General features: G+C 40.8%; 1 protein-coding gene across 8 annotated transcripts in view; it reads left to right on the top strand.

Moving 5' to 3' along the window:
* Nucleotides 1-23551, top strand: part of myt1 (myelin transcription factor 1) — a 58898-nt gene that overhangs the window by 16821 nt on the left and 18526 nt on the right. For 6 of the 8 annotated variants that reach the window (XM_023333199.1, XM_023333189.1, XM_023333183.1 and 3 more), the window contains exons 4-12: nt 77-107; nt 2776-2838; nt 6661-7028; nt 8895-9929; nt 15721-15849; nt 16178-16268; nt 16487-16603; nt 18979-19193; nt 20288-20475. In XM_023333199.1, coding sequence (XP_023188967.1) covers nt 77-107; nt 2776-2838; nt 6661-7028; nt 8895-9929; nt 15721-15849; nt 16178-16268; nt 16487-16603; nt 18979-19193; nt 20288-20475 — 2237 coding nt within the window. The remainder of the gene's footprint in view (nt 1-76; nt 108-2775; nt 2839-6660; nt 7029-8894; nt 9930-15720; nt 15850-16177; nt 16269-16486; nt 16604-18978; nt 19194-20287; nt 20476-23551) is intronic. The other 2 variants (XM_023333203.1, XM_023333185.1) reach the window with 1 other exon arrangement.

Below are 23551 nucleotides of genomic sequence, written 5' to 3'. Positions count from 1 at the left end.
CTGCGTTCTGAGCAGTCATTCACCTTTGTTCTCCCCCTTCTCCTTTCCTCTCCTTCCTTTTTTTTTCTTCTTTCAGTTCCCATTGAGCTCGTAGGACAAGAGCTGAGGTAAGGAAACACCTTCATCTTTGTACAGAATCCTTTCATGAAGTTCTTTTATGTGCGCCGCCGTGCAGCAGCCCCCCTCAGCACTCGTGCACCAGCAGTGCTCCTTCAGACAATGCTGTACAGTATTAGTTTTTATTCGTTATTATCAGCACTTTTCAGCTCATGGTCAGTGCCTCCAACATGCTGCTATTGATTCCTGGCAGCTTTTTGCTGTTTCCTGCTTACGAGCGCGTACAGTAGATGCGATGAAAGAGCCGTGTGATCTCTTTTGCTTTCCGATGGAAGCGTGAGCCGGGAGGACGGCGAGGCCTGATTATGTAGTTTCGTCGGTCGGCCTCAGCCTTCCTGTAGTTTCCCACACAGCCGACATCTTTGGGGACCAGGAAGCCGCTTCTCCTCCGCTTCGTCCTGCAGATTAATGGTCTGCGGGCCACATCCGGTCCGTTCGACAGCCTCATCCAGCCTGTGGAAAAATTGGAAATCAAACTCGAATGAAATCAAACTGTGCATGAATCTGAATGTGTTGCTTTTATTTTGGAGGGAAAAAAAGAGCTTTCATTTTCCCATGTGGGATTCCTCTTCAAGTCCTCCACCAGTGAGCCGCCCGCTACCCAGTCCCTCCAGGGAAGTTGAGATGTTGCAACTATTAATGCAAATGCAGTCATCATTCGCAAATTTGGCACGTGTTTTTGATTTTCAACAGTCACAGCAAAATTTCACCTTTTCTGCATTTCATTCTTTTCTCACCAATCACTGCAACTCGGCTGAATTTTAACCAACTCCTTTTGTCCCTTGATAATTTAACTTACTGTTTCACAATGTCTCTTGAAAGCTGAGCTCATGAGATGACAGCATGAAAGCTAAAGAATAACATTTCCTGTTTTTTCACATTTCTTTTTTTTCCAAAAACCTTTTTGAGACGTTCTGTAGAATTTGCTTCTACTTTGTAATCAGTTCATGTTAATTTGAATGACCAGTGTGGAATTCCTCTTTTGCGCTTTGACATGATTTGATTTATATTGAGGATATTTCAAGAAGGTGCATGAAAATGTCACTTTCACTCCAAATCTTAAAATCATGCCTTTTTGGGACAAGTTATGTGCAGCTCTTCCAAATATTTTTTTTTAAGTTCGTGTTATGGCATATATAAACTTTTTTTAAAAATGTGCAACTTTTGAAAAGGGTTGCTGCAAAACTAGTAATTTTAGGCCGCAACAATCCCATACAAAACATAGCAACATCCGGGAGGGACTGACTGAGGTAAGCAGGTTCTGTATTAACGGAGAAACTCCAATTCAATTATCGAACCAAACATACAGTGGAATATGAAATCTTACTAATTTTTTTTTTTTACATTTATTTTTGGAAAGGTCATTTATAGGCATTTGAAACTAGCAATCTCTGTACCCCATTTCAGAACACAAAGCATTTGTAATTTCCCTTTTTTTTAATTCATTGGTTTAAAGTCCGTTTTGTCGTTACTGCGTTAGAAGATATTCGTTTTATTGGCTGCATGAGCACATTTCTGTGTGTGGGATGAAAAAGAATCAAGTTTAGGATGTTTTTTTAAGTACTGCTCACCAAAACAATACGAAAACTCATCAAGCGCAAAAACATCCAATTTGCGTAAATGGGATGAGGGGAACAAAAAGTCTTTGATTTTTTCTGGGGGAAAAAATAATTGAAAAATTGCTATCCATAATATTATTGTAATATGGTAAGGTGTCCACATAGAGCTAAAATTGAAGTTCAGGATTTTGTTACAAATGCAAAGTCTCAGCTGTTTCCAATTTCTAAGGTTTCTACATGAAGAAAAACAATATTTTTGCAGTTTATTATAAAACTGGGAAAGTTTTGATTGCCAGTGGTTTTGGCTTTCAACAACAGTCCTGGTTTGTCATGAGGCCCTTTGGGGAAAAATAATTTTCCTCCCCTGTTCTAAATGATTCTCCTCATCCCCGCCTTCATTTTGTCATACTTCACCTCGGAGCATCGATCTGCACTCAGCGCTTTGAAAAAGAAAAAAGCTTCCCTTTTTTTAGGGATTAAGAGAGGGGGAGAGAAAAAAGACAACAGTAGGGAAGGCCAGCGAGTGTCTCATTTAAAATGCTAATGCGGTAATTTTTAATAAGTAAAATTAATAATAGGGATAATTGGAGTAATAAAGGGCAATTGCTGGGGGAAGTTAATGAGAATTAAAATGAGCCATCCTGAGGGGTCATGGCAACCTGAATCAAAAAGCAGAGAGAAAAGAAGGGAGTGAGCACCGAAAATGATGGTGATGATGATGATGATGATGATGATGACTGGTGAAGAGAGGCGAACAGGGGAAATTACAGCAGGTCTCGGCTGATCTTTATCACTCGTAGTAACAGGATATAGGCCAGGGTTGATGTACGACACATAATATTCTGCTTCCCCCGGCTGGATGCCACCTGCATTCATGCATCATGTGTGTCGGCTGGACGGGCCGGGCTGCACATCTTCCTTTGTACATGTGCATTTGTGTGACACGTTTGCATCTCTTTGCTTTGTTTTCTTTATCTTAATTTTCTTTTTACTGCCTGTGTTTATCACTGCTGCTGCTGCTGCTGCTGCTGCTACTGCACAAGGACTAAAATGCTCTTGTGTCTTAAACATATCTCTAACCTCCATCCATCCCATCCAGCTGCCCCACCCCCGGATGCAATGGCTCCGGCCATATCAGTGGGAGATACTCACGACACAGAAGGTAGGGCAGATTAAACCCACCCTCTGTCTGTCCCCCCTCCTCTGTCTGCCATCCTCCACCTGCTGTTTGCTTTTAGAGACAATCAGAGGAAACAGGTTTCTGGACAGATTTAAGATACAAAAAGCGCTTCCACAAATGTGAATTTGAACCCGGAAAGATTCAGGGATTCGACTTAGATTAGATATTGTAGCGACAGGGTTCAGTATGATAATAAAAAGAATTTTGTTAAATTTTGGAAACTGCAGGAATTAAAAAAAAACAAACAAAAAGTTCACTCGAGAAGTCATTTTCAAACCATCTAATCATCCACATCTAACTGTAAAGCGAATTGTGTTGAGGAAGCCTGGCAGTCAACCTTTTTGCTAAGGCTACATTCAGACGAGACCAACAGGCTAAAAATTTTGATTCTTTTTTCTGTTTTAAATAAGGGCTGTAGCCTGGTGAAAACCAGTCCTGTGGTCTGGACCCTCGGCTGTTGGCCGTGACGTCTGTCATTACCAGTTTGACGCTAAGAAGCTTACCGGAAATTAAACATTCGTCCTCCACTGCGAGGCAGCTGCTAATGCTAATTCATTATTTGGAAGTGCAGCCAACAAGGACTGAATGCCTGTGCTCACTTCTTCCACTGCTAAAACTACAGACAGACAGCAATACTAAAACAGCGTGGAAAACCAATGTCATTGTTCACAACGTCTCCTGTTCATTGATTTGCCCTTTTCAAATTTTACCAGAGAAATCCACTTCAATGGGAGAAATCCCAGACAGAACACTGAAGGGAGATGATAAGTGAGCAGGAAGGCTATCGCCAGGAATATTGTTAATCCAGATGTTTGTTGATGACCTGTGTTTAGGGGAAGCTATGCTTACAGTGCTTCCATCGCAAATTTCAAGTTTAAAAACTAACAACATCGCTGACACTCCTAAAAGCAAACACATTTAAACTGGATTAATTTGTCAAAAACTGGCCATGAAAGCAGAAAATTAAAAATAAATCAAAAACAAGGAATGACTCACTTTCTGCTGATAATATAACACAGTAAAAGATTGCATGTTAGAATTAAAATGTTTGATTTCATACAAGAAATTGAAATCGTTATCATGATTTATTTCCAAGACCAATATCATATTTCATATTTTAGGGGCCACAGATGCTGTGTCAAAGGGATTCCATTCTTTCAGAAAACCCCAAATCTAAGAAACTAGTCTTATTAGACTCTTTGATATTTTGGGTGGCTCTTTCTAAACTTAACTGTGAAAGCGAGGCATCAGCTTTTAATTCGACTGTCAGGCCTCTACCACAGCCTTCAACATCTCAATGTCCTGATTCTTTCTTTTCCTTCAGCTTTGAAACTATGTGTTGCCTTGGGAATTCATTCTTAATTAATTAATCAATTTTCACTGTAGAAATACAATATTATTAACTTCATAAATAAAAAAAATATGAATGATACAGCAGGCAGTCAAGAGCAGACCGAACACTGAGTTGCTGCTCACAGCCAAGAAACACTTGAGTCCCAACGTGGATTACAGATGAAAAACGAATGATCCATAACATTTTAATTAAACCTGATGGGCAGCTGGTGGGCTGTGCACTCAGGTCCCGCGTGTGTTTAGATGAACACACGTGTCAGTGAAAAGCTGGGACTCTTGCAGTTTGATCTGATGCGACAAACTTGACAATACAGTGATCACAGCAAGACTAGTAAATGCCAACATCAGGCAAAGAAGTAACTGACCTATGAATCTCTACATGTCAACATCATCCGGACACAAGATTTCCTCTTTCAATTAAATAAATACTAACAGCCTTGCTGAAACTTTTTGGCTTCATCACGTCAAAATATCCAAACACGTTGGTGTTCCACGCTACGCCAAACATTTTAATATGTTCGGATTGTTTGTAGGCAGTACAAGAACTTTAAGATAAAACAACCTCCTTAGATTTTGATATTTGTACTGAAATTTCTCTGAAATATGACAGAGAAGTAATTTCTCTGTCATATGAGCAAGCTAAGGCTAAGTTAAATATAGTGTAAGAACAATAATTAAAAGAATGTAACGATCACAAATCAGTAGATTTCTCTCAAGTTCTTCGGCAGAACAATTTTTTATTTGTATTAAAGTAGAGGGAGCCCTCCATGTACTCCACTCTTCTTAGATTTTTATTTGTAACTACAACCATGTATCGTTCTCCTCCTGCTCCACATGTAGGCACCACGTCATGGTGGTCTTTCACACGGAATCCCATTAAAGGATGCAGTTTTTTTTTTTGTAATATAATGATGTATTTCTAAAAATTCAACAAGTATAAATAAATTTTTAAAGCATTTATAAAAAATAATCGTTCAGTTTAGAGACAATAAGCTTCAGATTTGAACTGATGAGACATTTGGCTGTAGTTTAATTGTGCGGGGGTAAAACTTGACAAACTAAAATGGAGGCAACATGGTGTCTGTTTTAAAAGAATCCAAAATGAAGCACTTATGGTTTAATACAACTCTGATTACTTGGATATGTAGAGTTGCATTTCCAGCTTTAATGCTGCAGTATGAAAGTATTGTAAGGAATATGCTTTTTACATATTTGCTGAAACTGTCACCATGTCGGGACAGTATGCTATGAGACAGATAATCTGTGAAGAAAATTGATCTCCTCCATCTTCTCCTTGAGCTATTGCTGTAGAGAGCTAGAGCAATTGATCGTTTTGGTCTGGATGCACAGCTCCAGACCAAAAACAACCAATCAGAGCCAGGGGGAGGGTCTTAGCGCTGTCGGTAAACCTTGTATAGTTGCTGCTAAATATGCTAATGCCAGAGAAACAACTTATCTTTACAGGGAAACTGTTTATCTGCTATCATCTGTGGTCATGCTATCTAGCCTGAGCATTCACAACAGGCTATGCTAGCTGCAGCGCAAGGAGAGGGCTAGGGAGGGGAAGTGAGCAGCGCCATACGGACGGTAATTGACAGCCCTAAGACCCACTTACTGATTGGTTGTTTCTAGTTAGCACTGGGAACACTGGGAGGAGCAGAGGAGCTCAATGTTTTCACAGATTATCTGTCTCATAAATTGTCATGATATGGTGACAGTTTCAACAAATATGCAAAAAAAAAAAATTCTATAAATGACACACTGCAGCGTTAATATGAAAGCGTCACTTAAGATCAGAGGAATCTGAACTACATCATGAATAACAGCCAATCAAAAGATGCCATTTGCAGCTGTTTTCCTGCTCTGACTCTTGAAGCTAACAGCAGCTAGATGTGATTTTGTCCGGCTCCTTCGCTTCAGCCTCATTTCTCCTCCTTCCACTCCACACATGTGCTGTCGCCCACAGAGACCCTGTGATGCCTAAAGGGGGTGGGAGGGTGGAGGTTCACCGGATTGTGACTCCTCTTTATTGAAGGGAAGATATTAGCTATCTGTTTACATGTGTATTCGTTCAGCAGGCAATTTCAGATGCACTTTGTTTATAGATCGTCCCTCGGCAACTTCCAGGTGCGAATAAGAGGGAGTTTATTGGATTTCACCCTCTGCTGCCTCGCCCGCCAGCCCGCCTCTCCATACAAGTTGTTCATTAAACGTTCCACTCAATTGGCTGAGATTGGTTTTGATGTCTAGGGGAGCGAGCGGGGCGCCACCCGCAGGCCACATGTCATACTGCAAGATCAGCTCCATGCTTCTTCATCTCTAAACTTTTTCCTTTGTTTTTTCTTTTCTTTTCTTCTGCTCCCTGATACTGCATGAGCTTTCACAAAGGTCAAAGGTGAACTTGATTCTGGTCCTAAAACGGTTCCCGATTGTGTCTCCTCCCCAAACAAGCCTTCTGGCTTGCCCCATCGCCAGGAAGCGCCGTCTGGAGGAAGCTGAGCAGGAGCAGGAACAGGAAGCAGAGAAGCCCGCCTCCAAGAGGAAGTCCCACCCCCTGAAGCTCGCCTTGGATGAGGGCTTCAGCGCCGAGAGCGACGGCAGCAGCGAGGCAGAGGAGGAAGCCGAGAAGGATGGAGGGAAGGTGGAAAAGGCGGTCACCGGGTCAGGAGAGGAGGAAGAGAAGGATGGAGGTGCGGAGGAAGAAGAGATAGCGGCTGAGTCCCTGGAGAAGGATGCTGATGGACTGATGAAGGGGCAGGAGGAAGAGGAGAAGGAGACGCAGCAGCAGGAGGAGGAGAAAACATCAGCAGATGATGAAGGTAAGGCTTAAGAACCTGAAGGTTATTCATTTTTTTTTATTTTAACTTTAGACAAAACTTCTGACTTCATAAGTTTCCTCCATCAGCTTCCTCTCCTTAAATAATTAAGACATTATTCAGCCATTTTTGCTTTGAAACAGCATTTTCCACACAGACAGCATGGAGCTTGTGAATGAAGCATCCCGTAACCTCGCAGTAGTTTATGAGGAGGAGTTGGTTTCTCACACAGAGCTTAAGCTGAGGAATTTTTGGAAAGCAACAACCTGTGCAAAATTTTTCCGTTTTACAAGGTTGCTATAACAATCCGGGTAAGCCATCAGGCTGTTTTCTATGGGTTTATATTTCACTTTGTTGACAATTTAAAAGAAGAAAACATTCCTATGGACGTTAAAGCTAAATATCATTCTTAGTTTAATACCGCTCAAACATTTACTCCTAATGATAATTACTTAAAAGAATTTATGGAAAAATAGAAAATATGAGCTATATTTATTACTTAACATAATTCCTCTGTCTCACATGGGAGAAATTTGTCTTAGACGAGGAGACAAGGCAACAAAGATAAACAATACTTCAAAGTCAATAACAATAAATACATAAAACTTGCACAAATGAATAACAACAGGGTAATATTTACTAGTTGACACCCATCCATCCATTTTCTAACACCCTTGTCTCTAGTGGGGTCAGGAGGGGTGCTGGTGCCTCTCTCCAGCGAACGTTTCGGGCGAGAGCAGGGGTCAAACTGGACAGGTCGCCAGTCTGTCGCAGGGAAACACAGAGACGGACAGGACAAAAACCCTGCACACACACACTCACCTGACAGTCATGTTTTTGGATTGTGGGAGGAAGCCGGAGAACCCGGAGAGAACCCACGCATGAACAGAGAGAACATGCAAACGCCATGCAGAAAGACCCCGAGCCGGGAATCAAACCCAGGACCTTCTTGCTGCAAGGCAACAGTGCTAAAAGATAACACAGTTTGGCAGAAAAAGTGTTCTGAAAATAAAACACTTGAATGCCTACTTATACTTCTAATGGAGTAAACGTCACATTCAATCAATTTTCATGCCCTTGACAGATTACAGAAATGCAGAGTTAGAGGTGATGTAGATTTTGTAGATTTGATTAAAAAATGTTTGTTTGCTTTTTTTTTCCGAAACTTGACTCTGACTTTGTGGCTGATTAATGGTGCACCCAAAATTGCACTGTTCAAATGAGACCGAATTAAGTATTTTGACCCACATGCAAAATGCTATTCATCATCCTAAAAACACCATGAAACATGGTGGTGACGGCATTATTCTCCTGAAATGCTTTTGTTTGAGAGGATAAGTGAAGCTGAACTGAGTAGATGAGAAAATGGCTTAGGATAAGTGCAGGGCAAAATGTGAAAAGATTCAAGGGTGTGAATACTTTTGCAGGACACTATAGGTCGATGCTTGGTGACTCAACAATCTGAACAGAAAAATATGTGAAAAAGAAACCAAGATCCCCATAAAAACCTGCAGAAATCCCACCGTGTTGATCATTAAAACCATTTTTAAAAGTTAGTAAAAAGTTCAGAGGGTTTTAAGCAACTATATGAAACTATGCAGGGTGAGTTAGTGCTGTGCTTCTTCATCTTCAAGAGAGTGAGGACACAAAGTAAAGACGAAATGTGCTGCAATACCTCTTGATTAGAACTGGATCAATTCTCCTTCTCTATCTACAAGCTGCAGATTTGTCGCAGCGGGTCGTTTTCACTGCACTGTCGCTTCGCAGGCAGCGAGGTGATGCAAGCGATGACAGAGATGTTGCTGACAACAGCTTGAGCTCACTGCATGACTCAGACTGCTGGAACCTCTTCTTCTCTGCCTTCCACAGAGCAAGAGTGTGTGATTGTGGAGCCGGAGCACCGAGCCAATTCGCCCGACGCTGAGGTGCACCAGCCTCCCTCCCAGAGCCCCGAAGAGGTGGCTGACTCCCTGCTCCACCTGGGCCAGGTCTCCAACGGCCACGCTGTTGGCGTGGTTGTGCAGCAGATTGAAGATGTCAGAGCGGCAGCTGAACAGGGTGAAGAAGCAAAGCATCAGCAGGAGGGGGCCGCGCGCGAGGAGGAGGAGGAGGAGGCACAAAGATCTCCGGAGGAGTCATCTGTTCTGCAGAATGAGGCGAGGAAGGTGGAGGAAGAACAAGGGGAGCGTGTTAACATGAGCAACCATGTGAGCCGTGGCAAACAGATCAAAGGCGAAGAGGAGGAGGAGATGGTGGTGTCGGTGCAGCAGACGCAGGAGACCCCGACAGACGATGAGGAGGACGATGAGAAAGATGAAGAGGAGCAAAGGAGGCCTTTCCTCTCCATATCTGATGTGCCAACCGCCGTCCGAACTATCACCAGCACAGCAGCAGCTCAGGGAACTCACATCAAGACAGAAAACCACATCATTCAGGAGGACTACAGCAGCGACAGGTACGACTCGCTTCAAAACTTCAAAAGCAGCCCTCCTTTAAGCTTCAGCTCCCACAGGGCCAGCCCGCTCGATGACTACTACTCCATCCCAAGATTGGAGAACTACAAACTCCACAAGGCCTCTTCCTCGGCCTCCCCGGATGTCATCGAAGTGCGATCCGATAAGTCGGAGGACAAAGACTTTGATGACCTCGACGGGGACGATGAGCGAGATGATGAAGACAGCCTGTCTCAGCGTTCCACGGTGACCGATGAGTCGGAGATGTTCGACATGACCAGAGGGAACCTGGGTCTCCTGGAGCAGGCCATCGCTCTCAAGGCCGAGCAGGTGAAGCCCGCTGGGCCTAGGGAGCTGCTCCGAGCTCCAGACCTCCACCACCAGAGATACTTCACCATTGAGGACAGACCCAAGCACCTAGACATCATCCGGAAGACCTACTTCAGCAAAGGTTAGAAAGTCTCTAAAATATTTTACCTGCACAACAGAAATGTAGTTTTACCATGTTTTCCTTAGACATGTAGATAATCAGGATTCCAGTCAACTAGTGATGTATTGATATCAAACTCTCTGACAGCTCGGCTCTTGTGTCACCTTTAGGAGAGTCGTTATTCTCATCTGAACATTGATAGAATTTTATTGAATATACAATCACACACCTTCATATGGACTGCACATGTCAGCGTTTGGGCCTCATTGAGGTGAGAGGTGAGAATTGGACTCCTCCAGGATTGTCCTTTGCCACTGATTCTGTTCATAACTTTTAGAGACAGAATTTCTAGACCCAGCCACAGTGTTGAGGGAATCCAATTTGGAGTCCTCAGGATCACACCTGCTGCTGAGTGGCTGAGGAGAAGTGGCCGGAATGGCATTTACCATCTCCAAATTCAAGACTGCAATCTTGAACCAGACAAAGAGTAGAGCTTCTCTGGGTGGGGAAGAGGTCCTGCCCCAAGTGGAGGAGTTCCAGTATCTCAGGGCCTTGTTCAAAAATGAGAAAAAAAAATTGCAAACAATAGGCAGATTGGTGCAGCATCTGCTATGACGGGAGCACTGCAGCAGTTTGCTGTGGTGAAGAGACAGCTCAGTTGGCTGATCTATGTTCCTTACCTTCATCTATGGTCACAAACTCTGGGTAGTGACCAAAAGACCAAAAAGCAACTAAAAGTGCTTACTCTGTAGGGCGTCTGGGATCTTTGTTGGAGATAGGGTGAGAAGCTTGTTCATCTGGGAGGGACTCAGAGTAGAGCCGCTGCTTCTCCACAGCGAGAGGAGCCAGTTCAAATGGCTCCTCAACTCCTAATATTTTGGGATTCCCCCAGAGGAAGTGGCCCAAGTGAGTAAGAGGGAAGTCTGCGTCTTAGATTGCTGATCTGGTGACGCCCGATTAAAGCGGAAGATAGTCATATATACTATTCACATTGTAATATTTATGACGAAAGCAAACAGTTGCATGAGAGTACGAGAAAACTCTGAAGTAAATCAGCGCGAATGTTCACGTCCAAACCCTAACCATGGAAGCAGCGCGTCCAGATAAACAGTGTACCAAATTAACAGTGGAGAGTCACAGAGCTCTGTGCGGGTCCTCCCGTCTTCATTGTAACGTGGATGAAGAGGCTCCAGCTGAGCAGACAGCACCGAAGTGTGGAGAGGATGTGCTCGAAGAAAGGCCGAGGAGACGGCATGTCAAGAGAGGAGAAGGAGGAGTGTGGGTTGCTCCGCTGCTAGCGTGCGTGGAGTGTTTGTTTACGTGTGCTTGGGCCTCGTATTTCACTGCTGGCACGCTGCCCACTTGTCATGCTCACGGTGAAGCAGCAGTGTGATTACATGCCTGGTAGTGCTGCCCTCTCCTTGGCCCCAGCTCCCTCCTGTGGTGGCGTTCATGTTCTCCCCGTCGCTAATTAGGAGATGCATGTCTCGTTAACATTCAATTTGAAGGCCAACAGAGCATCGCACCGTCCTCTTGCTCCACTTTCCTCTCCAGTGGCACAGATATTTCCTGGCCTATCTCCAAAATCATTTGGGAGGACCATGCTTAGTTTTTATTGATTTTACTTAAGTATTTGTTAATTAAATAAACAATAGAAAACATGAAACAAGAGGTCAAACAGCCACAATTTCAATCAGACCATTACTGCTTTTTTTTGACCTGATTCTGACATAAATAAACATGTAAATAATAATGTGAAATTAATTGGCCACCTTTCAAAAAATACCACTTGAATACATTTTAAAATCTTTAAAAAATATATTTGTGAAACACACAGTATTTCATAATACTTTAAAAGAAAAGGAAACAGGGGAAACAGTTAAAGACAAATAAGATTCAAGTAAAAATATACATAAAACTAATTATAATAATGCTTTAAAATAAAAATAAAAAATAGAACAAAACAATAAAAGTCCAATTTAGAACAGATAAATAGTTAAGACTAGTGGAACTCGATTAAAATGCTTAATCGATTTAACTGCAAGGACTCTATTAATGAATCACAATTAATTGCAGTTTAATCAAAAACCATGTATCGGCAAGATAAGCAACATTTTCAACTCAAAATCCCCTTTTTGCTGCTAAATTGTTCAATAAATAGACAGGTGAGGAACCTAATTCTTAGCTTAATTCAATCTAGTTCTTACTTTTGGGGCAAAGAAGAATGATGTACTGTATGTTTGTTACGTATCAAACTCTCACTTTGTGATTGTCATTTAGATCTCATTCCTTCATTTTCATTTCCCATGTAAAGAAATGAAAAATTGGAAAAACATGAGCAAAATTGGCAAGTCGTTAAAAAAGAGAGAAAGCACAAACCAATCTTCATTTCTTTGAATTATTCATTTTGGACCTCTTTTTGTATTGAATATCATAGCTACAATGTCATGTCTTCCAAAAGCCCTTTTTTCAACTGAACGCTAAAATGAAGACATATTCGCATATTTGTAAAGGATTTTAGGGAAAAAAGTTCAATGCAGGTTAATACGTTTGATCAAACCATACAACAAGATAACACAGCAACGTCTGCATAAACAGAAAAAGTTTAGCATGGATTATAATATTACTCCAAACTGTCTCACACACAACTGCTGATGCAAGAAGGACTTGTATATAACTCAGTATTTAAGCTGACACACACGACTGGTCGTAGCTTTAAACACAAGTAGCTCAATGTGTAACTTCTGTGTAATTAACTCACTGAGATGAAATACGGGCTTCCTAAACCAAAGCTAGCACGTTCAGCCCCTCATCCTGTCAATATTTAATTACATGTGCCAGTTTCCGCATTTACCTTTCAAATGAACTTACCCCAATATTAACCTAGATACATGTGAACATTTTGTAAATGTAATTTTAACCAAAACATGCTCAGTGGGAAGTAGATGGTTAAAAAGCTAAATGGCATGGCATTTTAACTCTCCTGTTATGTTAGTTTTGGAGGTACAGCAAAAATGTTCGTGGGTCAGTTTGACCCAGGGAACGTTTAATCATGCAGTAGTGTCAGAAATCAAAATATTCCTCCAATACATTTTTGTATCTGATTATTAACTCCAATATTAGCCATTTCAATCAATATTTGTGCAATGATGTTTTATCATTTCTCAGAAATGAAGGATCAATGAGGAATTTAAATTTTTTATGTCCACTGAAAAAAACCTAGACACAAAAGAACAGTAATTTCACCACACACACACAAACACCCCCCCACACCCACATACATGCACACCCCGACATACACAAGCCCACTTTCTCACTACTCTCTTTACTTCAGTAGGAAACTGCGAGAAAGCAGGTGTTCATACAACTTTTGACAGAATCTTTTCTGTGTCCGTAGACAAACTCCACCCACACTGAGTGGACACTCAGCAGAAGTGGAGGAAAACATAAATATTCTCTGCATAACTCATTTATCTTGATTTTAATCAGCGGGTCAATTTGACCCTGAACAGTATGTGTGTCTCAAGTTCAATTATAAAGGTCACCCATTGAAAAAAAAAAGTGTAATATAATTTTTTTTTTTTTTTACCAAAGATCAGTTTCAAGGAAATTATGGTTCATAGCAGCAAGGAAACATATAGAATTGGACATTTTTTACCTTTTTTTTGCACTTTAACCTGACTGCCGGGTCAAATTGACCCGAACAGTATCTATGTAAAAAGTAGATGCAAGGGAGGTTGCAAATGTGTAAAATGAATACATTTTCAATTTATATGTAGAGTGCACCTATTAAGACAAATAGAAAAAGTTTCATGCAAAAAAATACTTCCAAGTATTTTTTTTTTAATTTTTAAACTTTAAAACGGGTCAATTTAACCTGCAACATAACAGGAGGGTTAAGTTTGTGGAGAGTAGATGTGACATTGATTTACAATAGGGCCAAAATGGATGTACCAGTGAAAACCTGAGTGGGATTTCAACTGGAAAGATGTTTATCTCTGTGGCTGTTTTTACAGGCTTATATTTAGGAAAGTCAAGGTTTTTGAAGGTACATTGGAACATTTTAAACTTAGTTAAAACTGCAGTATTTAACTTTCACAAAGAAATGTTTTTTACACATGTGTTAAAAATGTGACCAAGTTGTGACAGTTTGATATTAGACAGATAATCTGTGGAAATATTGATCTCCTCCCTGAGCTGCTATTGCTGTCAACCAATCAGAGCCAGGAGGAGGATTTTAGCGCCGTCATTTGTTCCTGTTCATACGCTGCTAAAAGTGCTAATGGCAGAGAAATAACTTACCATTCCAGGAAAACTGTTTTTCTTCCGTCATCAGTGGCCATGCTAACTAACCTTAGCACTCATGGCAGACTTTGCTGTGTGGTGAACGAGCTGCAGCGTAGCATAGACTGTACATGACGTTGATTGACAGCACTAATCCCCTCCTCCTGGCTCTGATTGGTTGCTTCTGATGGAGCAATGTCTTTGTTCAGACGATAGCAGGACTATAGGAAGATGGGAGAGGAGCTCGGGTTTTCTTCACTAATTATTTATCTCATATTTTCATGATATTGTTTTAGCAAATATTTAAATGATTTGTTTATATTTGTAAAAGTTACGTCCTGTGACTTTAAGAAAAACTTAAGTTTGAATGAATTTCGGTTCCAGCCACCTACTACCATTTGGATAATCTGAAAATACAGTATATATATATATGTATATATATAACTTACAAATAATAAAAATACAAACAATACAAATAATAATTTTTAATGACTGTAGTTTACTAATGAAAAACATCATCATGAAAACCAGATTTGCTAGATATTCCAATTATCGCTTTCTGTATTTCAGCATGTAAAAATGGTTTAATGTAAAGTCAAGACATTTTTTTTTTCAATTGTTATTGTTCCCATAAATTTGTTTCATAGCTTTTACAGATTTTATGCAATCTTATTAGAAATATTGGAAAGTTTGGTAGAACTTCTGTACACCTAAAGAACACAAGTTTTTAAATAAGTCCTTACCTCTAAAATGTTTACAAATTCCTTTTTTTATAATTTCAGACACCAAACATAACTTAATATGCATTAATACACATAGTGGAAACCATCTTGGCTCTAACATAGAAGCTAACATCTACAGTCTTCCTTAAATCTGGACTAGGGGTGCAGCTAATAAGTGCCAAAGAAAATGAATGGCTCTACTGGATTGGCTGCTTCGCAAATGCCAGCTAATAGTGTGTCAAGTAGCATCTGGAAGTGGGAATGTACGGGAGTCCTCTGCACCTCACTGCCTGTGACATGACACCATTTAAAGAAAAAGAAAGTAAAAGCCAACCACGGTTTTTATGCATCATGCCGGACAGGATGGTTCCACAAAATGTAGCTAGATAGAAGTTGCAATGAATTTTTGCATCCTACACCAGAACCAGATTTGAAGTGAAAGCACACCTCTTTAATTATGGATAGTTTATGAAGGATGCCTTGTTTTACCAAACAAGACTGCTGAAAATGTCACATCCTTATAGCAACAGGGCATCTTTGAGAATGAGTCTTCAATAATCTATGCAGAATTGCATTCAGGTTAATCCAGAAAACACCTTGTGCGTTTACGCAGATGCTTAAGACCTGAGGGGATACAGATGGTGTTGCTTTGGTGCAGTTGTCTGAAATATGTCTAGATTTCACGCTCAGCCAAGCAGACGGTCTGATGGCATTAACCACTCGGTCCTGTCCTCCTTTCTCATCCCACTCTCCCACCTCATTCTTGCCCTTCTCATTTCTCTTTCTTTCTGTCTGTCTGTTTCCAGAGAGGCCGGAGAAGAGAGAGAACAAGTGTCCCACGCCAGGGTGTGACGGGACGGGCCATGTGACCGGCCTCTACCCCCACCACCGCAGCCTGTCAGGCTGTCCGCACAAGGACAGGATCCCCCCAGAGAGTGAGTTTGGGTTGGTCTTCACTCTGAATACAAACACATTTCTGAGGAGAGGAAATTTCACAATGGCAGAATCATTATGGCAGCTTTACTTGTGGTTCCAAAAGATTGTCTGGCTGCTACATTTTTTGATTTTGATTTCACTGTTTTACTATTATTATTATTTCTAGTTCACACTTGCAGCATTAGAAGTTCTTGGATAGTGTAAAATAGCAGATCTGTGGAAAGAACCAATCTGGTTTGAAAGACCTGTCTGATGATAGTTTGAGGGCATGAAGTTGTTTAGATTGTGTGGTGTTTTTTTTTCTGAATCTGTGATTCTTCTGCTCAGTTCTGGCCATGCATGAAAATGTGCTGAAGTGTCCGACTCCTGGCTGCACCGGTCAGGGCCACGTAAACAGCAACCGCAACACACACCGCAGGTATCCCGTCTGAGCCGTTGCTAATCTGTGTCGTTTATGAGCGTTTCTGCTGGACGGGCTCTTGCACAGCATACGCATTTCCCTTTGAGGATTTGCAAGCGCTTGCATGCAGGACAGCAAATGTGTCAGCCCGCATCAGTGTGATGTCGATGTGCGTTGTCAGCGGCTCTGCGTTGTTTTTAAAATTCATCGGCTTTTCTGCTCCTCCGTCCTCCCAGCCTCTCCGGATGCCCGATCGCTGCTGCGGAGAAGCTTTCCAAGACCCACGATAAGCAACACCTCGCTCAGCCGGGCAGCGAGCTGCTCAAAGGAAGCCCCAACGACAGGGTGCTGAGGTGGGTGTAGACTGTAAAGTCCAAACTGGCAGGTTAAGCATCGACAGTGCAATTTATGGATCTTGAAATATTTGTTTTCTATTGGGAAAAGTGAGCTGTACCTTCCTGTACCAAGTATTCATACTGAAATGCAATGGTACAAATATCAGTCATGTAATCACATGGAGAATGAAGGTGATCTTCTTTTACACAATAAGAGTGAGCACATTATGAGGGTTCAGTAATCTTACTTCACATCAGTTCTACATAACTATTTATATTTGCAATAAGATACAGCCAAATCAAAACAATTAAAACAAACACTACTTTTTTTTCTTTTTTTTTTTTTTTACGTTTCATGCTATTTTGTAACACGACGCACCTCGATTTTGATATTCAAATATTTCTCCAGCAGATGGCTACAGACCTTTGCATCATCTCTCCATTTGGAGGGGTTGTTTTCTTTTGGCTGCCTGTGTTTTTGTCTGGGCTATTTTCTGCATTAATAATGGAAAAGTAACCTACATTTTGTCTTTTCCTTTCTCTTCTACTAAATACATACCAAACCACGAACCCAAAACTGAGCTACTTACTAAACTGTGATCTAGGTGTCTTGTTAAACTCCTATTAAAATGCAACCCCTCTGTTTTTATTGCTTTATCAGTTTTTCACCCTGTATTCCTATTCCAATCAGATTTAGTTTCATATGAACAGATGCATTAACAGGTGTAGATTAAGTGCAAATTTATTTAAGTGAATTTTACTTGATGACGTTTCATCAAAAGACTGATACCCTTTAGGAAAGTGTTTTTGCTTTTTTTTTTTAACGAGGCTATTGAGTCACGCTTGATTCTTTCACAGCTTCATAAAACATCAATGTCTTAAATTCAATTCATTTAAAAAATACTTAATTTACCCAAAAGCAAAATTTTATCTTTGTAACTCATATCATCTTAAAAGAGTCACTGTGGGCGGTGATGCAGTGGGCAGGAAGGATCTCCAGTAACAGTCAGTGTTGCAACAAATCTGAAGAGGCCTCTGACTGAAGACTGTTTCTGTAATGACATGCTAACAGCTAGCTTTTCAAGAGGCAGAGATAATATTCCACACAGTGACATGTCCTGTATGACTCAGTCAGTCGCTGGCAAGCACCGCTAATCCATATCGTTTGCTTTTGCAGCTCCTCTTCAAATTTCTCTCCGGCTGTTTGGTTAGAAAGCCGTTACAGTATGCTACGTAACAAGGATATACATTTAAAGTTTTTTTTACATTTCCTTTGGCAAGTAGCTGTCAGTCTGAAGAGCTAAAGGCAGACCGGTTGTGGCTTCTCTCATGAGTCGCTGCTCCTCTGACGACCTTAGTTACGACATGCAGAGATGACCTGTGTGTAAACTAATCTCTTCTCTCACTTTAAGATCTCTATATCTTCAGTCATCTCCCCAAGCCAGCTAGGCACCACGTTCACAGCAGAAAGAATGCTAATTAAAACCAACCAGACACCGGCATTATGCTAAGTCCATGCTCTCCCACACTGGTATTTTAATTAATAATGCAGCTGATATGCTAATTATGAAAGTTATAGGGGCATTGCAGGAGGATGGGAAAAGAATAATTGCTTTCCTAGAGGAAAACCTCACTAGATGGACAAAGCGTTGGATTAAAACATAATAAGGCTCCCTTTGTTTTCCTTCTGCAGATTGTTATGGAAATGAGCCCGCTTGTCTGTTATGTGTACGCTGGATTCCTGGTGTAGTCCTCATTCTAATGGCATTCATGTTGATTTGTTACAAAGACAAAAGGAAATCCTCTGTGATCGCTGGTAGAAAGTTTTTTTTTCCCCCTGTTATGAGGGTCCTCCTTCACACTGCAGGCCAGGTCATGGAGCTTATTAACAAGCATATGGTTGGAGACCAAAGATTGGGAATTCTGTGGCCATATCGCAGTTGCAGAGCAAAATAACAAGAGGAGAAGAAAAGAGGAGCGCTCTCTTTTTTTGTCTTTCTTTTTTTTCCTTTCTCCCTCACTCCCTGGTCTATCAATGGATTTACGCCAACAGGTTTGACAAAAGCCCAGGCTCTCCAGGAAAACGAGAGGGCTTAAGGCTCATAAATTCCATGCTGTACAACATGCAAATGTGCCCTCTGCTGATAAGAGAGCTTTTAATCCTGCTGCACTCCTGCTAAGTACACCAGTGCTCCTATCTTTGCTCATTCTGTTTCATTCTACTTTCATTCACCCATTCTTGTTTTCTTTTATACAATCGCTTTGTTTTTCTGTCTTCTTTTCTCATCAATTCTGTTTTTTTTATTTTTTATGTTTTTTGTCTTCATTCCGGTGTAAATCATGTTTAATCTGTCTCTCTGATGTCCTGCTCCTTCCTCCCCTTCCCTCTGCAGGCCCATGTGCTTTGTGAAGCAGCTGGAGGTGCCCCAGTATGGCAACTACAGGCCCAACATGGCTCCCTCAACGCCGCGCGCCAACCTGGCCAAGGAGCTGGAGAAGTACTCCAAGGTCTCCTTCGATTATGCAAGCTTCGATGCCCAAGTGTTCGGAAAGCGCACGCTCGCTCCAAAGATGACCACCAGCGAAACTTCACCCAAAGCCTTCAAAAGTAAGACTGGATTCTTTTCTCGGGTTTGGATTCCTGCCTGAGGGGTTGCTCCAGTCTCCAACGGTCGTCTGGCACGAGCTATAAACTATAAAAGCTATAGCAGTTAATGATCATGGTCTGAAATTATTCTTAGAATCAATTATTTCACACAAATCCTTACACTGTTTTGTTTTTTTTAAGCTTTATTCAGTCCCTCCAGGATGTTGCAGTGTTTTTGGGGGGATTATCGTGGCCTAAAATGGAAAGAGGAAAGAAAGAAAAAAGAAAGAAAAGGCAAATGCTATCATTAGTGTCACACATGATTTAATGTTAAAAGAGTTGTTGTGAAACAGGAAGCTAAACTAGAAGGGAGCTCAGAGGATTGGTCAGAATTCAGCTGAGTTGCAGTGATTGGTCAGGAAAGAAGTAAAAGCAGAGATAGGTGATTGGTCAGATTTGTGGAGAGGTTGCGATGACTGATGAGCTAAATGTGCAAATGATGAGTGAATTTGCATTATAGTTGTGATTGCAACATCACAACTTCCTGGAGGAAGTTACTGTTATTGTTACAACAGTAGATTTTGGAAAAGTTTATGAAGGTATTTTATATGGAGGAATTTTTCTGCCATAATCCAAGACCACACATTTTCAGTCTGAAAGCAGGATTTCATGTCTTTTGTTCTCAAAACTTTTAATTCTTTTGCTTACATTTCCATTTGGAAAGCAGTATTTCATGTTTTTCTTCTCAAAACTTGTAATGCTTGTACGCAAAACCTGTCCTCGCGCTGGGACTCTCTGCTCGCTTGTGAAACATGGTACTGCCTTTTGGCACCGTCGCCTGGCAACCTCTCTGCCAATAAAATGAGTACAATCATTACAAGTTTTGAGAATATATGAAATCCTGCTTTCAAAATAAAAATGTAAGCAAAAGTATTTTAAAGTTTTTAAGAACAAAAGACATGAAACAAAAATGTGTGCTCTTGGATTATGGCAGAAAAATTCCTCCATAATTGTCTTGTTCCGAAACTGCTCTCTTGAGTAAAATGTCCACCATGGGATTTGTTTGGGATTCAGAATTTTCCTCTTGGTAAACATTCCCGTCTCTTCTCCTGCAGCCAAGCCCTCGTTCCCCAAGTCGTCCTCTCCCACCCTGAGCCTCCACGCTTACGGGAAGAGCGCCACCCTCCCCTACGACTACTCCCACGACGCCGAAGCTGCCCACATGGCCGCCACCGCCATCCTCAACCTGTCCACTCGCTGCTGGGAGAAACCCGAGAACCTCAGCATCAAACCGCAAACCAAGGTACGCTCTCTGCAACAATCCCAGATCCATGTCACATTCATCATCTTGGAGAGTCATTAAGCAAAGCAGAAAATGAAAATGATAAAGTGATGAGTGATAAACATGTGCCCTCATCGGCACTCTAAGCTTATTTAAACATTTCAAGTGCTGCCCTGGTCCTCTTTCTAGTGCATTTGCAGAAGGATCATTAGCTGACTGCAGTTCAGATAAAACATTTCAGGCCTCAGCTGGTGAGATTGGAAGGGATAACAGTGGGTGTGCCCTTCCCTCTCCATCATACTTTTTCTTTCCCCATCATCTCCACATGAATATATCATCAGGAGGCATTGGCTTACAGCAACAGGACGGTGTTGAGATTCAGTTGCATCACCTCTCTTATCCTCTTTCATCGTTTCATCCCTCCATCCCACACACTTTTCATGTTGTTATTGAATTTGGCTGACTGCCAGTTCCCTGGATTACTTTTCCACCAGGTAGCCTTTTTTCATTATCTGCTGGACGGATCTCCCACTCTGCTTCTCCACCCCCGTCACTCTTTCTTTAATTTTCTCTTAGCATCCTTTTTTTTCTGGTACTCCGCTTTATCTCCATCACTTTTCTCCCAAACCGAGGTGTACGTTTTTCTATGTGTGCTTGTGCGTCTTTATTTTTTTTTTTCTGTTACTCTTTTCCCTCTCTTTGCAACAGGAAACATTGTTGTTACAATATCGCTTTCTCCCATATTGTGATTTTGGATGGCCTTTCTGTTTCGCTGAGGAGAGAAAGTGACTGCTTCATCATTTTTGTGGTTTCTTAGCGTGGTTTCAGGGTGATAAAAAAGAAAATCTGCGTTTCTGGCAGCAAAGCAAACCAAGGTGTTATTCAGCAAGGCTGTTTTCCAAGAGCAGGCTTGGCAAATCAGCTGGGAACTGATCTGGAATCAGAGTTGGAGTCAGTTGAAATCCAATACTAAAGCACCGGAACACTGTGCTCATCAACCCGGGACGTCTCTGGGAACTGCTCCAGCTAGCTTCCTTCCTCTCACAAGGCTTTGATATTTTTAGATTTTGACCAGGCTATATGAGCAGCATTTTACATGAAAACACAACCCGGTTCACCCCTGTGCTTCTGTTCACCTGCCAGCGCTAAAATGAAGTGTGGAGTTTTCAAGCACTATGTCAGCGCTCCTGGCACCGGAATACCTCGGATAGCCGAGTTGGCATTCTTAAGCTGTGGAATCGATACGACAAAGTGCATAACACTGCTTTAGGACTAAATAAGTGCTTCTTTAGTAGCAGGTTGGAAGACAACATTTAGAGAAGATGTACAGACACAAAAGCTAAGACTGATGAATGTATCATTTTGCCAACCATTTTTTATTTTATTTATTTAGCTGTATTTTAAAATGGTTAGCTGACATTAGTAGCATGTTTAGCTAATACGTCCCAAAAGGATAGGAAGAGGATTACGGCCACAAAAGCAAAGATTTAGATAAACCACTCATTAAGACTTCAAAAAACCACTTTTAGCTTCGCTGGGGGCCAGCAGAAGCTCTGTTGGTGTAAATAAGTCCAACTAGTTTGTCTTTTGGCATATGGTGTTTAGCTATCCCAGCCAAAGTATATCCTTATTTTAGGGTTGTATGGTGATGAGTTTACAAATGTGATGCTGAGGTCGTAAGATATCATGCTAAGATGTTTATTTTATGGAAAACTTCATATTGTCAACACTTGTGATATGTACCACTGATGTATGGCTGTAGAATTGCTCTGTAAAAATAATAAAAGTATAAGTTCTAAAAATAAGAAAGCAAACATTTAAGTATATATTTTTATTATTATTATTTTTCTCTGAATTGTGAAATTTAAAGTCAGAATTTTAATTTGTTTTCTCAGAATTCCAAGAAAAAAAGTTTGAATTCTGAGAAGTCGGAATTCTTTTTTTTGAATGGCCCTAATGCTCCTCCGTACAAAAGGATTTTTTTTTAGCTAGGCCATGTAAAATGTCTAAATAAGGCCTTTTGCTGAACAATGTAACTAATTTATGGATTTAAACAACCATAATACAACAATACATAAGCAATGTACAGTATTTGCTTGTGTATTGATAAGCAAATACCACCTCTGAGGCAACAGGAAATGTTTTTAGTTAGCTTCAGCTAATTAGCCACAGTGAAGAGTTAAGCTAAATATCATGCTGCTGACTATGCGTCCTAACATGCAGTTTTTTATTGTTTGTATTAATTTAATTATTCTGTAAAGCAATACTGAAGCAGTTTTTTATTATTATTCTTCAAATGTTGTTGAGCTAAAGACAGAGGACTCAAACAAAGACATTATTTGTCCTAAACAGCTAGTTAGTCAGGTGTTTAGCCTGATAAGAAATACTTAAAAATACATCTTTTTCAGTAAGCTGAGATGTGTAGAGCAACATTTTTTATACTTGAATAAACATAAAAGTCATTTTTAAGGTGGGTTATTGAGATATTATATATAATATCAATCACACAATCATAGACCACAGATATTGTGAAGCATGCCTGGCATTACTGATTATCTTCTGATTCCTCCTAAAGAACTATAATGAACAACTTAAATATAGAATATTTTTTCATACTCTCTGGATAAATTTAAAATGGAACCATCTTAGCTGTGAAATGACTACAGTAACAGAGCTCAACGCTGCACAGATGTCTCCCTGCATCACTGAAAATCTACAAATGCAGTGAAATCCTCCAGGCTGTTGAACAGAAACGTGTGTAGATGAAGACCAGCTACAAGAGCTACAGCATGTTTCATCTAATATTTTATGACAGAGATAATAGCTGAATGACTTTTAAATTCTCCTTTTTACACACATAAAAATTTAGAAGTGCACTACTACATCATAAAATATTTCTTTCTTTTTCACTGTTTTGATTGGAAAAAGCTCTGATTTTCAATTATGGGTTAGACATTTAAATCACTTATTAATGTGCCATGACTATAACTTAGGCTGTCTCTTCCTAGAATATTTTACTATGACAGGTCCATGCGATCTGGTCACCTGCCAGTTTTTGCTTGGCTTTCTAATAATAACCGGTAAATATCGCCCTATA

The sequence above is a fragment of the Xiphophorus maculatus genome, chromosome 1 (genome assembly GCF_002775205.1).
Source record: "Xiphophorus maculatus strain JP 163 A chromosome 1, X_maculatus-5.0-male, whole genome shotgun sequence".
NCBI lineage: Eukaryota > Metazoa > Chordata > Actinopteri > Cyprinodontiformes > Poeciliidae > Xiphophorus > Xiphophorus maculatus.
Note: the sequence above shows the minus strand (reverse complement) of the source record. Positions and strands in the feature narration are given on the sequence as shown.